This window comes from Mobula hypostoma, chromosome 2 (assembly GCF_963921235.1).
Source record: "Mobula hypostoma chromosome 2, sMobHyp1.1, whole genome shotgun sequence".
NCBI classification, from domain to species: domain Eukaryota; kingdom Metazoa; phylum Chordata; class Chondrichthyes; order Myliobatiformes; family Myliobatidae; genus Mobula; species Mobula hypostoma.
The window spans coordinates 150980248-150996382 of NC_086098.1; the positions used below are offsets into that span (position 1 = coordinate 150980248).

Consider the following 16135-nt stretch of genomic DNA (forward strand, 5'->3'; position numbering starts at 1 on the left):
TATTTGCAAATTCGCGCACAATGCATGGTAACGAAAAGGCGATTATCGGGTGCACTGTACATCATTCAATATATAAAAAACAAATTCACAACATGTTTATCGACATCACGAAAAATTATATTCTCTTTAAAATTGTATATAGCATTGCCACGTACTTTCAGATTCATGCTTTTAATACGTCTTCAGAAAACACGTGAACAGAAAAAAATTATCAAAATAATCAGATGCTTTAAAAACTCGTAACCATCAATCTATCAACAACAGTGCCTCTGTAATGTTTCGCGCCCACGTTTAGTGCTTTAATGCCTGACCCTTTAAGGACGCGAGTTTACACCAGATTAAATAATTGCTCCCAGCTCTGCATCATACGTCACTTCTAGCTTTGTCTGCTAGAAAAGTGTTCTGATATTCACACATTTGCCTAAGCGATTGTTATTCATTCTGGTCCTGATGACTTATTAATCAACGGGAAATCACGATGAGGATTCTTCCATTTATTGCAGTGTGTATTAAATTAAAATTAACGCTATGAGAATATTACAACGACAGCTAAAATTGATAGGAAGTATAGAGATTTTTAATAACTTACTGATATTCAATTTGTTATGTTGTCACGGTCGTTTTAAGTTATTTTATTTAGAAATGCATCTTGGAACAAGCCTACCGGCGCAACGAGCCTCGCTGTCCAGCAACCCGCCTATTTAACCCTAGTCTAATCGCAGGACAATTTACAAAGACCAATTAACCCACTAACCGGTACGTCTTTCCGGAGCACCCGCGGGAAACCCACGCGTTCATGGAGAGAAGGTGCAAACTCGTTGCCGTAGTAGTGTCGCGCGAACCGCTACACTAGTGTGGCGCCCTCTATCAATTCCCTATTAAGTTCTCTAATTATTAAACGGCAGAGGCTTGGCATTCAACAATTGCACAGAATGGAAAACGATTCGGATTCTGATTCAGATATTGCTCTTCCCTAATAAATATCCTATACGATACAGTCACCGAAAGGCACAATTCCTATCATCTTATATACAAAATAAACAGGTTTTATTGATGCTTCAAGCATTTGGGGGGGTTTGGCAATTCAGTGTTCACTCGCGTCAGTTCTATTCACTGATCATTGTTCCTTCCTGAATCTTGGTCGCTCTGATCGTCAGTAAAACACACATCCACGTCGCTCTCATTGCTGTGGTCACTTTTCTGCTCGGCTTCGTCCATTTTGCTGTCTGCTTTGTGAATATTTTGCCCTGGGTGTCGAGATTTCACATGCCTCTCCAAATCCCTGCGACGCACTAACACCTTGCCGCAGAATTCGCACCTGTAAGGCGTGTTCCCCTCCGCATGCAAGCGGATGTGTTTGTTGAGGTTGCTAGGGTCTCCAAAAGGTCGAAGACAAACTTTGCACTTCAAAGGCTTGTAGCCTGTATGTGTCCGCATGTGGATTTTAAGGCCGTATTTACGGGAGTAGAGCTTGCCGCAGTATAAGCAGAGGTGCCCCTTTTTGGGTTTGCCGCTGGAAGTGGTGGTGGTCGAAATGGACTCCAGTCGGGACCTGTTCTTTTCCGCAGCGATGCTGGTCAGTTGTTGGGTGTGCATTGCAATTTCTCGGTCTATGTTGGTGATGGAGCCAAGGTCCGGATTCAGTGATGGGGCGCCAAAGTAGGTGACAGTCTCTGGGTACTTGACCAAGTTGCTGAAGTGGAACTTCAGGGGGTAATAGGGGGAGCTGTAGAGGAATTCGCCATTGTACACGGTCAAGGGCATCAGCGGAATGTTACATTCCCCGGGGAAAGGCTTCACGCCTTCAAAGGGAGGAATGGCGAACCTCTCAAAATGGACGCCGCTTGGAATCGTGGCGCAGCGACTGGGAGACAGACTGGTGTGGAGGCCCCTTTCAACGTGTTTGAAGGCCGACGTCTCTTCAAAGTTGCTAAACAAGGGAAAGCCTCTGGTGCTATCACTGCAGGGCAGTGCGGGGGCCGGGGGCTCTATTGAGTGGATGCATTTGGAAGGGTGACTTCCCACCATGGTCTCGCTGGTAGAACGCGGTGGTTTCATGCCGGTGAGCAGTTTATTGAAGGCCATTCCATTTGCCTTGCTGCTACAGTCACCGCTAGGCTCGGAAGATATTAACTTTGATAATCCCGTAGGTTTGAACGCGGATCTAATCCCAGGATGAAAGCCCATCGCATTGACTATTGAAGAAGTCTCACTGAGAGTGGTTAGAGAAGCATGGCTTCGGGCTGAACTAACGCTCATGTCCAAAGCCCGGTCCTGTTCATCCACCGACCCCGCTGACTTCTTAGTCAGGGAGGCTTTGGCCAGGAATGGCGAAACTGATCGTTTACCCTCCTCTGCAGAGACGGGAGAGATTTGATGGCCATTCCTCAGCGTTGCTGAACTGGATATGTCTGCAGTCTTCGGCGATCTGCTGAAAGTTTCCGAGATTCGAGTATGGTCGTTGTTGATAAAACCTCTGCCGTTACTCAGGGTACAGTGGAAGTGTATATGAGCTTTTAGCGTGTTCGGATACTTAAATGCTCTCCAACAGTACCAACAAATATACCGCTCTTCGCCTAAGGAACAGAAAAAAAAACACACTAAGTTTTAGAGTGAAATTGCAAATGTTTTTACTGGAAAGACATACGGCAAAGATAAACGTTAAGCATAAGAGTCATTTAACACGAGTATACATGTGCCTTTAGAACAGAGACGAGGAGGAATTCCTTTAGCTAGAGGGTGGTAAATCCGTGAAACCTATTGCCACGGGTGGCTGTGGAGACCCAGTCTTCGGGCGTATTTAAAAGGGCGGGGGGGGTGATAGATTCCTGATTAGTCAGGGCGACAAATGCTGCAAGGAGAAGGCAGGAGAATGGGGTTGGGAGGGATAATAAATCAACCATGATGGAATGGCAGAGAAGACTAGATGGGCCGAATTGCCTAAAAATTTTCCTACCTTACCTTACACGGCTTTCGAATTCGAACACGGCTCATATTTCAACAGTTATGTGAATAAAGTTCAAAGTAAGTTTCCTATCAATGGATATCAAATGCCATCTCGGGATTCATTTTCTTGCAGGCACCCACAGGAAAACAAAGAAATAGAACAGAATCCACAAAAAAAACTGCACACCCAACAAGACCGAAAGCATCCAATGTGCAGAAGAGTATATTGGTACAAAATGGTACCAATTCTACCAATTGTACAAAATGATACAAAAAAAATTTAAAAAGTAAACAAAAAATATATAGAAGTAGAAATAAGCTGCACGTTGCAAAACAAAAGGTCTGATATTAAGGTAGGCCAAAGAGCAGTTTGCAATTCTTGTTCACACCCTCTGCCTTATTCAAGATTCACAAGATTGTCTAATGGCCGTTCTTTCGCACACAGGTGTAAAGGAGAACAAAATTATTGCAACTCCGGATCCAATGCAGCATAAAGAAACACAATAAATGTAAATATAAAAGTAATCCTATGAGCACAGTACATAAGGTCATGAGGGGTGCGAAGGCGCTGTTGGGGAGGCGTGTCTGATGTGGGTTTACTGGTTATGGGGATGGTGCGGTGGGTCAGTGAGCGGAGTGGTTGCTCAGCCTTACTGCTTGGTGGGAATACGGTACTGTAACTGCTTTTTTAGTCTAGTGATCCTGGCGTGGATGCTGCGTAGCCTCTTTCCTGATGGTGCATGAGCAGAGTGAATGAGATCCTTCATGACACTGCTGGCCTTTATGTCAGACACCTTCCCGTATATATGTCCTTGGTGACGAGTGGGCTGGTGCCGGTGCTCGTTGGGCAATTGTAGCGCCCGTTGTGGAGCTCTCCTGCCCGCCGCCGTGCGTCTGCACAAAGTTGCAAACTTCATCATCAGCACTAGCCTAGCCAGTGAAGATTGAGGATATCCTCAAAAAAGCGGCATCCATCAATAAGGACCCCCATCATTAAGGACCCCCACCACCCAGGACGTGCCCTCTTCTCATTGCTACCATTAACGAAGAGGTACGGGAGCTGAAGTCACACACACTCAACGTTTTCGGAACAGCTTCTTCTCCTCCACCATCGGATTTCTGAATGGACAATGAACTTATGTAGACTACCTATATTTTCCCTTGCCGTACACTAGTTATTTAATTTTATATACTGTACTGTATATCTTATTGTAACTTATATTTTTATTGTACATCGCGCAGTACTGCTGACGCAAAACGACAAGTCTCACGACATATGCCAGTGATATAAAATCTGACTCTGATTCTGATGCGCGTAAGGATGCTCTCCACTGCGCATCTGTAAAAGGTCGAGAGTATTGATGTGCACCAGGCCGAGTTCTGTGACCCAACCCAAAAACTTTACAAATTAAACGGTAGTAAATGTAAAAGGAAGTCAGCGGGACAAACAACTCTGTGGGGTGATGTATATGCATTTCTTAGCCCGGTTATTCATTATTCTCTTCTCTAAGGAGGAAACGTAAGCCTGACCAGGCATACACAATCTAGACAGTTAATGTTTTGGGCTTTACCAGCCTTCGAGGTGATAACAGCTGTTCCTTGAAATCATGGGGCGCTTGAAACAATGCACTAAGCCCATCTGTTGATGCTGAAGAGAGGAGGCGTTTAGCAAGGAGTAGCACAAACTGCCCAAAGAGCAATATATATATCATAAGCTTCTCATTAAAGTGGGAACAATGTCCAGAATATTAACGTGGGCTATTCAAAGACAAACAATTCCTTGAGGTGCCCTCATTTGTAGATACTGCAATGAAAGAATGGCGTCAAACTGTTCATTGTACAATATAAAGCAAGGCTCTCAATCTTTCACCATCAGCTCACTCTTTTATCTTTTTACACAAGAGATTCTGCAGATGCTGGAAATCCCGACTAACACACACACAAAATGCTGGAGGATCTCAGCAGGTCAGGCAGCATCTATGGAAAGGATTAAACGGTCGACGTTTCGATCCTGATGATGAATCTCGGCTCGAAACGTCAACTGTTTAATTCTTTCCATAGATGCTGCCTGACCTGCTGGCTTCCTCCAGCATTTTGTGTGTGTTTATCTTTTAGTTACTTTTCCAAAGTTTCGATTTCACTATAACTATTTCCCCTTTATTCTCTTTAATTTTATTTTACTATATCTGTTCTCGTTATCTATTCCCCTTTAATGTTGTTCCCTTCTCTCATCTTTTTGTTTCTTGGATGCAGTCCCAACATATGTGCCCCGACCTAATGCTTCTTCATAGAAAACTTTGCTTACGGCCTATTCCCACATCTATTAGAGTCCATGTTATTTTGTAACTGACAAGCCTCTATTGCAAGTATACAGTAATTACAATTAATTTGACGCATTGTCGATTTTGATCGTAACAATGTGCACATATTGTGTACAGTTGGAAAAGTTCGATCGATCTTTATTCTGGTGTTTTAAAATTGTAAACATCTGAATATATTCGTCTTCTGGTGCTTTGCTGAAAATTAGCACGAGACAAAATCATTTCGTCTTCCTAACTCGCTGGTATTTTTGTTCTGACTGTCTCACGAAACGAAGACATATCACACAGCAGACATAAGAAATATCAGACTTAAGTATTTCTTACAGAAACAGTCCAAGTGCACGGTTTTAGCTCTTTCAGCGGCAAGCTTGTGATTTTCAATTGTCATCACGTTGAAAGTTTCAATGGCATCGAATAAATATATAATAGCAAGTTTCGGGTCTGTTTCGGTTCAACTTAAATGCTCGCTTTCAAACTCGCACGAGTACATGCATAACAATCGACATATAAATGCACTTTTTTCTAATCAGCTTGCGACAATATATTTTGCAACTCAGTCGTTCACCTTAACTAGGTATGAAAACGTAATCTTCAGTATTTGATTAAAACCACACTTTGGAATCTGTTATCAATAGCTTTTAAAAATAATTCGTATGATGTACTAATTAAGTAAAGATTAATGCTGTATATTACAAAGTTTTGAAACTAGCACTATCTCGGAGAGCACGGCGCCGGGGCCGTCAGGGTAGCGTGGCGATTAGGTGTCGGAGTGCGGAGGATAATTCCGGAGTTCACTGTACGTGCTTCCCGTGAACATGAGGGATTCTTCCAGGTGCTCTGGCTTCCTCCCACAGTTCACTGTTGGTTGTGATTAGACTCGGGTTAAAATGGGCAACTTGCTTGGCAGCGCGACTCGATGGGACGAAAGACCCTGCTCCGCGCTGTGTCTCCGATAAAATAAATGATTAACAGGTTATTTATCGAATGTTTCCTGTATTAAACAAATGGATAGTGGAAAGAAGGGGCGGTGAGATCAGAGGCTCAAAGCTTTATTTTAAAACGGTGTGCAATCGTTAGTTACAAGTTGTAATCTCTATTCTAAGAAAAAAACAGAAACGTTAAATGGTGTAAAAAATGCAAAACAATAAAACGGGTATTCTCAAGTGTATTTTAAATTGTAGAGAAGTCGAATGATAGATATTTTCACTGGTAGCCAACGTTAAGGAGTATAGATACCATCTGCAGCCTAGTTTAAGGATTACGGATACTGTATCGAGTGCACAGTCCAGAGTAGCAAACACAAAGTGCTGGAGGAACTCAGGCCTCGGCTCCGAACCTCGGTTGTTTCTTCATTTCCATTCATGCTGCCCGAACTGCCGAGCTCCTCGAGCATTTTGTCTGCGTTGCTCTGGATTTCCAGCGTCTGCAGAATCGCTGGAGTTTACGAGTGCACAGTTCAGTGGTGTATATGACTAGTTCAGTTGTCTGGGTTCAAAGGGAGCAGTGGTCTCAATGATCGTATCAGTGTTCTGGGGAAATAATTTTATGCGACCTGCAAAAACCCTTTAGAGGAAACAAGTTCTTGGATTTCTACAAACGTACTCTTGGAGAGCATTCCAACTGGTTGCATCATGTCTGGTACGGAGGGGCCACTGCACAGGACCGGAAAAAGCTGCACACTCAGCCAGATCCATCATGGGCACCAGCCTCCTCAGTATCGGAGACACCTTCCAAAGGCGATGCCTTAAAAAGGCGGCATCCATCATTAAGGACCTCATCACCCAGGACATGCCCTCTTCTCATTACCACCATCAAGGAGGAGGTACAGGAGCCTGAAGACACACACACAATGTTTCAGGAACAGCTTTCTCCCCTCCCCAAGAGATTTCTGAACCGGACCTTACCATGTTATATTTTTTATCTTATTCTGCACGACTTATTTAATAATATAGATAATTGTTATTTATAGCTTTTTTAATGTATTGAACTTTACTGCTGCCGCAAAACAACAAATTCCACAACATATGCCAGTGATATTAAATATGATTCTGATTCTGAATTGATGTTTACAATTTCAGTATTACCATATCAATAAATTATTGATTAAAATATCGATTCATTGCACGTTGAAAGGTCGCTTTGGAGTATTTTAACTACACCTGTTTCTTTCAGGTTTATTAGAAGTACAGACATTACACTTTCTAATGGATCGTATCTCCTCAACAGCGTTGAACTGCCTGTTATGGCGTATTTACAGTGTATTACAAAAGAAGGAAACTACACCAGTCGTTTTGCGCCGCTGTGCGCTTGGTCCATTATTATTCAGGGTCCTTCATGCACATCCAATCTACACTGGATTAGAATAGGTGGTCTTTAGCGTTGGGATGGGGCCGTACGTCTCGGAAGAGGTTCGTGCGTTGATTTTTTTTGGCGGGGGGGGGGAGATTCTGTAAAGCTTCTTGTAATAATTGAGGAGTTGTGTTATCAGAATCACAGTCAGGTTTAATATCACTGGCATGTTTTGTGAAATTTGTTGTTTTACGAAAAGTACAATTAAAAGAAACCGATAAATTGCAGCATATCTGTATATATAGATAAATGAATAAATTAAATACGTAGTACAAAAAGAGAGCAAGTAGAGAGCGAAGTGAAAAAAAAATAGAGTGAGGCAGTGTACTTGGGTTCATTGTCCATTCAGGACTCTGATGGTAGAGGGGGAAGAAGCTGTTCCTGAAAGGTTGAACGTTTGTCTTCAGGCTCCTGTACGGTAGCAATGAGAAGATCGTAGCCCAAGCAAGAACTTTAGTAACCCCCATTACCTTACAACTTGTATTAGAGATGACAGAGGTCTGGCCACCCTCACCTCCCCCGTCAAAAATCACTAGCACCCTTTGAAAAGGGAGACTTCAAGCTGAATTCAATATTGGATGTATTATGCGATTGTTCCTTTGAAGAAGACAATATTGCGCCCATCCACAATTTGGAGCCAATTGTGCCTTCTAGTTAATGCACCCGAAGTCCATCCCCACCACACCTCTGCACGCTCGCTGGAACCTGATACAAATAGTCTTTGCCCCATTTTATTTCGCATTGGCCAATTTCGTTACACAATTACATCTATATTTTGTTAATATTATTGTGTTCTTTAATCCTCTGCGGGTTTTTTTTTGGGGGGGGAGCTGCATCGGATCCGGAGTAACAACCATTTCGCTGTTCTTACACTTGCGTACAGGAAATCACATTAAACAAACTCTAGTCTGCTTGCGTCTGTTATTTACAGATGTTGCATGATGTGGAAACATCATTGCTCAGAACGGAAAAGTTCATCGTGGGGCAGTACAGTATATGATGTCACATACGTACTTTAATTAATAATTTTACTTCCAAATTTGAAATGTATAACGATGCAATTACTAAAACATGGATCGCCCTGTATTACTTCTCACAGTTATTGGTTCGCTAAACATTTCTAGAAATGAAGACTGGTCATATATGAAATAACCAGCGTCGAAGGGGTGGGAGAGGGCGAAGGTCAGCCAACAGCTTCACAGATTATTAATTATACTTTTAATCTAATTTTCTTTGAAATTACATAGGTTTCACGTCAGTACGGAAGATCGTAAAAGCTCAGGATCAGTCCGTACTGCCTGATTTATTGCCTCCCTCAGCCCCATTCTCCCTGTAGCTGTGAAAAAGACTGCGGAAGCTGTCAAAACCAGAACGGCAAACGCTGAAGACACTTGGAGGTTCCAGCAATGGCCGCAGCCATACCTGCATTCTCCACGGTAACGACTCGTCCTCTGTAAGGAGTTTGCTCGTACTCCCTGTGGAGTACGTGGGGTTTTCTCCGGGTGCTCCGGTTTCCTCCTATAGCCCAAAGGCGAACCGGTGAGCGGGTTAATTGGAAATTGTCCTTTTAGGGTTAGGATTAAATCTGGAGCTGCTGGGCGGCGCGACTCGGAGGGCCGGGAGGATCTATTCCGCGTTGTATGGCTAAATGGATAAATAAATAAATTCTGCTGATTCCAGTCCGCCGAGTCCTTCAGGGTGCTGCAAAAACGGCAAGCCGCACGGCCAACTCAAGAGCACAGCTCTCAAAGGGCTATAGCAGGCTGCGGATGGTAGTGATCCTAGTCCGGAAAAGAAAAAGTATATTCAATAGAATGGTTAGTAGTTCTGTTAGCTGCCCACGAAATATCGCCGTGTCTCTCCAGCACCATCGTCGCAGCTGGGAACATACGGAAGTCACCGTCACGGACGGCTAAGGCAAGATAGTGGGCACACGTATTTAAAGTGGAGGTTCATGGGTTCTTGATTAGTCCGGGAGGGAAGAAGGCAGGATAATGGGGTTGAAAGGGAAATTCAGTCAGTCATTAATGGAATGGCGGAGCAGAATCGAAGGGCCGAATGGCGGAATTCTGCTCCTACGCCTTATGGATTTACGAGCCAGGCAAGTGCTCAGCCTGATCTGCTGAATGTTGCCCAGATTTTTCTGTTTTCATCACTGAAATCCCAAGTAGTCGCTCCTCCCGAAGATCTCAACAAAGCAGTAAAAATTGCATTCGATTTTAACAAAACCTCAATCAAGATCGTTAAAAATACACCTTTCAAATAGAAAACAGAAGCCAAACTTGTTCGGCCGTATTTATAGGTCCATTTCTCGGCAGATCAGTGGATGGAGTTTCCAATAAACTCGCGTTTACTTTGACCTAAGTACAACGGAGAATTTCCCACTCAGTGTGAGTATTCGGCTGGCCTTTCTCAAGGCCACGCCAGCACCACTACGAGTTGCTGCAGCAGATGACTATCAACAAAAACGCAAGAGATTCCGCAGATGCTGGAAAGCTAGAGTAACACGCACACAAAATGCTGTGGGAACTCAGCAGGCCAGGCAGCATCTATGGACATGAATAAACAGTCGATATTTCCCCCTTTCCAGTCCCGATGAAGAGTCTCGGCCCGAAACGCCGACTGTTCATTCATTGCTGTAGGTACTGCCTGACCTGCCGATTTCCTCCAGCATTCTGTGTGTGTCTTTCTCTACGACTATAAATACCCGTGATTCGCGACGACCCTGATATTCTGGGGCACAGATTAGAAACTCGAGTCTGACCAGCTATACAGAGCGAATAGTTATTTTCAAAGGAAATTCCAATTACTGTAAGTTCAAACCGAACATACTCTTTAATAAATTACCCAGCATAATCGAGTTCAGACTACTTCATTGGACAAAGTGCTGTTGACTCTAACACAGCAATAGAAGTGAAAAGAACAATACCCCTTGCAGTTCCACCATGGGATTAATTTATCTTCTGTGTATATTAACAATCAATGTGAACTTATTCAGAAAATAGATAGAATGTTCTATTGCCGAACAACTTCACATGAGTTGCAGAGACTGCAGTTTTGCCAAATACTACCCTGGTGCCCACATGTTCGGGGGCAGTACGGACATCTCCCCCTCGGTGCGGCGCAATGACGTTACATTGCATCTAAACTGGAAATGGATAACACGGTCTGTTTCCGCCACTTTCCCTTCTACCTCTAACGGACTTTTCGCCGAAAGTGGACCTCAAGGTAATATGTGGTGACACACACGTTAAATTTCATCCAATTATAAAATTTACTTTGGACTTCGAACTTCTCGTCCTTCTTACGAGAATTGCGATTACCCCGCCTCTCCTGAAATTGGGGGGTGAGAGCGTTAAAATAAAAAGAATTTGGCTATCTGTTGTAACCACACTCAAATAGATAGATAAAATACACCCAGTGCTTAATATATATTATATTAAGGTATTATCGAATATAAATATAAACTGCTCTTCCGTCGATTAATACGTAAATGTTAGCGCTGCTCGTAGATATAAAGCAGTCACTTGTAATTTTGCGTTTACGTGTTTATACACACAGAAGATTCGTGCAAGAGAATTGTTTCTTAAACCTGTGTGCGGAAAAACTGCAGAAATACTTTCGAAGCAGTATGCACTTCTAGTGCTGCTCTTTTCTATTACTGTTGTGCAGCGAGGGCTGAGAAGGTTGTCCCTACCTTTTTCATCGTGAGTCGGTGTGGCTGTGGTTGGTATATCGAGCCACTGAGCTAAAGAACTGGAATACCAAGCAGCTAACTCCTCTCCAGGCTGGATTTCCCTCAGTGTTCGGTAAAATATCTGCGGAAAGGAACGGATACCGACTCCTAACGATTAGATGTTACCAAACAGGGTTGATGGAAACTATATCTGTGTCCCAAATACAGCGATGTTGATGTACCTGTCCCCCCGGAAGGTCGGTGATGGCTTCTAAGTTCTGCTCTTGGATATGCCTGGCTGGTCGGATTAACTCTGTCCATTCCGGCACGGAGTCGCCGGCTTCATCAACCAAATCCCCTCTAACAAAACGCACCTGAAACACGTCCACAGCATCGCAATTTAGGACAGAGCATTTTTAGATTCCTGCTTTATCTCTCTAATATTCGTTTCACTTCGTTGGTTATTTGCAATAAACACTCGCATCATAAAATATAGAATCGTGTTCACAACACTTGGCATATAAAAACACCCTATTAAAGCAAAAAAAAATATGGGAGCGCGTCTTTATCTTTAACATGCGGTATTGTTTTAAAATTAGTTAAGCAACAGTGTGTATGCTAGGTGTTTTCGCCAACCGAAAATGTTAGCTTTAATAAGACAATACTAAAGGATATGTGTGACCTGACGAGAACGGATGGTGATGAGACCAAAAACCACCGAGGGTAGTGGTGCGCGTACGTGCGTCTGTTTCCCGGTGTGTGAGTGAGTGTGCGTGAATGTGAGTGTGAGTGTGTATATGTGAGTGGCAGTGCGTGTGTGTGTGTGTGTGTGTGTGTGTGTGTGTGAGAGAGAGAGAGAGAGAGAGAGAGTTGGAGTTTCTGTAATCCTGGGTTGCTTATGTTTCATTAAGCGACACAAACGTTGGAAGATTTGAACCTTACACTCAAACAAACGAACAAACGCCACTTACATTGAAGCGGAATTCAGCTGTTGTTAGATAGTGTTGAAAGCTTTCTCACATGGTCACTGAGCGTTTCCCGGTGTTTTTAATTGTATATTGTTTAAAATTCGAATTACTAGCAGTAAAAGATAAGTAAGCAAATCCGATGTGCTTATCAATCAATAATTATCTTCTTTTGCACATTGGTTGTTTGTTTATGTATAGAGATTCAATAGTATTATAGTCTCTAAAGAGAAATGGACAGAATCAAAGGAGGGAAATTTGCAATGATATAGGGGCAAGGGCGTAAGAGAGCAGGACGATCCGAATTTCATAAACTCTAGTGTATTTCTTTACTTCCTCTAAATGCCTGCAAGAAAATGAATCCCAGTGTAATGTATGGTGACGTGCACGGACTTCGGTAATAAATGGAGTTTAAAAGTTTGAAAATAATTACAGATCCGAACTTCGGAGCCTGAGAACAGTATTCGTGTTAACTTAGTTGAACCCTACAGATACTAAGACTATGGCTTTGCCGTCCGTCAAGTCTTTCCATTGGCCGGCGAGGTAGTGATGACACCTGTTCGTGTTTGACAGCTGACCGATGGAGCGGTCGAAGTTAGCGGCGCACTCAGCGCTTATACTGTACTCTGCCCCTCGAGAGCTCGAACACGCTGTCGGACGAGCAGACATTGAAAATAAGCACCGTTAATCATGCGCCGTGAAGGAGAGATATTAACAAAATATGGGCGGGGCAAATGGTCGCAGGGTGGGGGTGCGGTTATCTATTAATTAGGCAGAGTGGTCCTTCCTCACGGAATAAAATGGAAACAGACGAGAAATAAATAACATTGTTTGTCAGGCCGTTTAAAAAGGATTTAACAAATTAAGAATCTGACCGTGACGACACAGCAGCTACACCTGTTTAACGAAACTCGTGGTTATATGTGGCATAAGACACTGAATAACTTTTCCTCTATATACTCAAATAAATAAATCTTCCTCTGCATATTCCTCGTTTTAATATGCCAGCACGGGGGAGTAGCTTGTATCATTTACGATTGATTGTGTTAAGCCTAACAGTCAAATCATAGACAAATAAATACGGGTTTATACAAGGGGGCTGTGTCCAGCTAGTAGCAACTGTTCCGCTAAATCTCGTCGCTAAATGCATAAACTCAATTTATTCCAATATAATTTAAATCAAGATAAAGGTGGAGAGTATTTCTGTGTTATCAGGGATATGTTTAAAGCTAGCGTGCAACGATTTGGATGGAAAATAAATAAGTATCTTGCAAACAACATTTTCCATTTAGATTACGGATCTCAACAAGACAAAATAAATTAATTGAAATCTGACCGTTCGGTTAATTGTAGACTATAAAATTGAATCCTTCCACCGCACGCAGTTGTAGAAATTAGATACAATTAAAGCAATCTGTCAATAACTTTAACAGAAGTTCACACTGTATGGTAATTTGCAAGGAAAATACAATTAACTAACAATTAGCGACTAAACGATTAGATTGGGATCCATGACAATGGACAACTGAAAACAATACCGGGAGAACTCCAGGGTCAGTAGTTCTTCCTCTAGTGTTTTTTATAGATGAATGAAGGATTTATTTGAAATACTATTTTGCCTGATTTAAGAGTGCGAACAATACATTCTAATTATAATTTGAAGCTGCTGTCCAACTACTCGGAAGTTAGCGTTTTCTCTCCCGCTCTCGAGAAATGAAAAAGGAAAACTATATATTAAATATTTCTGTTCGGCAACAAATGCATTACCTTTTTCTTGTTGCAATGCTCCTTGCGATCGGACATATATTTCCCCAGCTTAAAAATGCCCTGTACGGGACCTAGACGGAGCCCGGCCGGGATGATGCTTCCCGCGGTGACGGTGATCGCCGAACTCCGGGGGGTTTGCATAGCTCCGCGGGAATGCAGAGAGGGGAAAAGAAGGGGCAAAGGGAAGAGGGGTGGGTTGATAGCGAGATGAGACAGATATGTGTGTGTGAGCGGGCGAGAGAGAGACAGATAGAGAGAGAGAGGGAGAGAGAGGGGAGGGAGGGGAGAGAGAGAGAGAGAGAGAGAGAGAGAGAGAGAGAGAGAGAGAGAGAGAGAGAGAGAGAGAGAGAGAGAGAGAGAGAGAGAGAGAGAGGAGATGGACACGCACTGGTCTCCGCCTGTGAAATGACGCGCCGGAGCCCATGCGCTGCGCTTTTTCTATCCAAAGGGGGGACCGTTGCGTTGGAGCGGAGGGCAATGAGTGCCTCAGTTTGGTGAGAGAGTTTTGGTGCGATCACAGCTGCGAGCCGCAGCCCAAGAGGGTCAGAGAGACACACATGGAGACTTTCCCTACCCAACTGAATAATAAAGTGCTCGAAACGGCCAAGAACAATGGCCTTAGCGACCTTCCCGTTCCTAAAATCCAATTTGTCAAGAGAGCAAGAAAGGCGATTGTGAATCAAAGGTCTGGCGGGTCCATTAATCGTCAGCTTGTGTTATTGTCCGGCAGACAGTTACGATATTTTAAGTGACAAATTCACTGTATAATTTCTCCATAAATTTTACCTTCTTTTATTGCGGCCAACAAAACTTTGGGAAAATAAGTGACTAAAGTTAAGTCTACTTGGCTGATTCCTTTCAGGTTAAATACACTTCAAAGATTTTTCTCTCCCTCTTGTTTTTTTTATTTTCTCAGAGGAGTGGATCTCAGTTAAACAAAGAGAGGAGAAATGTTTGGAGGACTTGTTAACTTCTATTGACTCGGCGTGTGCCGCATAGAAACGGGGCAGGTACTTGATGGTAGAACACCAGAAAAGTAGCTATCGTCTCGGGATAACTACCATCTCCATTTGTCCACCTCCTGCGTCAGACTGTTGCCTCTACAGTTCACCGAATTATTTTAACCCAGTCATTCCACATAAGCGTTGCCAATATTGAGCTATTTCGGAAATTAATTGAGTCTATCATTTGGGAGTTCAGATAGGATCACTCTTTAAAACGGTGACTTTGCGCGTTCTGAGCAACTTGTCTGAGGGGAAGGGACTATTTAAACCGCCCTTTTAATTAAACACACAACAAAAGCTTTTCGTATATATTTTTTAGAAATAAATATGTGATATCTTATCTCATATATGAAAAACAAATTAAAGAATTAGTAGTTCTGCCTCGGAGTGATCGCCTCACGCTGTTTATAGATGACCGTTACTACATTCCTTTTGAAAACTGTTTTGGGTGTAGTCGTTTTAACCGTGAATTAAAATTGACAACAGTTTTACATCTGGTTTTCAGGCGAAAGTTAACGAAGATTTCGTTTACGAACAAAAAGATTTCTTCCTTTGGTTGCCACTGCACACAATAAGTTAACTATAAAACACTTCAACTGTTTAATCTGTTATTGAAGTTGATGCGCCTTCTATCCTTTAAGATGTGTGTTAAATATTATACATAATATTTATGTATTAGTTCCCGTCGTTTTATTTGTGAAGCAGTTTCCCCTGTTTTTCACGCTCTTTTTACTATTTCCACTTAAATGTGTTTGGTTATCTTTATCGTCGAGCAAGTTCCCCTGTAGGACATTAAACATCCCAACTTGTTACATCAATTATGGATTTTATTTAAATCGAGGTATTTTGGGGACTAACATTCAATATCGCGTTAAATTAGGTCTACAATTCAATAGTATCATCCCAAAATTCTCCCATTGATCGGAATTGGAAACTGTTGACTACAGCCTTCTGATATGGTGACATATATGTACTTCGGTAATAAATTCACTTTGAACTTTGATTTACTGTACACCTTGCACGTTACACGCCAGCATTGAATGTATTAGATAAAGCAATTAGATAGCGAAATGGCTATTTCACATATCCGGTCGACGCATAAATCTT

At 42.6% G+C, this 16135-nt stretch overlaps 1 protein-coding gene across 1 annotated transcript; it reads right to left on the reverse strand.

Moving 5' to 3' along the window:
* Positions 1-1110: 1110 nt before the first annotated feature.
* Positions 1111-14192, reverse strand: prdm13 (PR domain containing 13). Its single transcript, XM_063040875.1, has 4 exons — positions 14025-14192; positions 11535-11666; positions 11314-11434; positions 1111-2576 (listed from the first exon to the last, which is right to left on the reverse strand). The coding sequence occupies exons 1-4, from the start codon at positions 14163-14165 to the stop codon at positions 1111-1113; spliced, it is 1860 nt and encodes a 619-aa protein (XP_062896945.1). The 5' UTR covers positions 14166-14192.
* Between the last annotated feature and the right edge of the window lie 1943 nt (positions 14193-16135).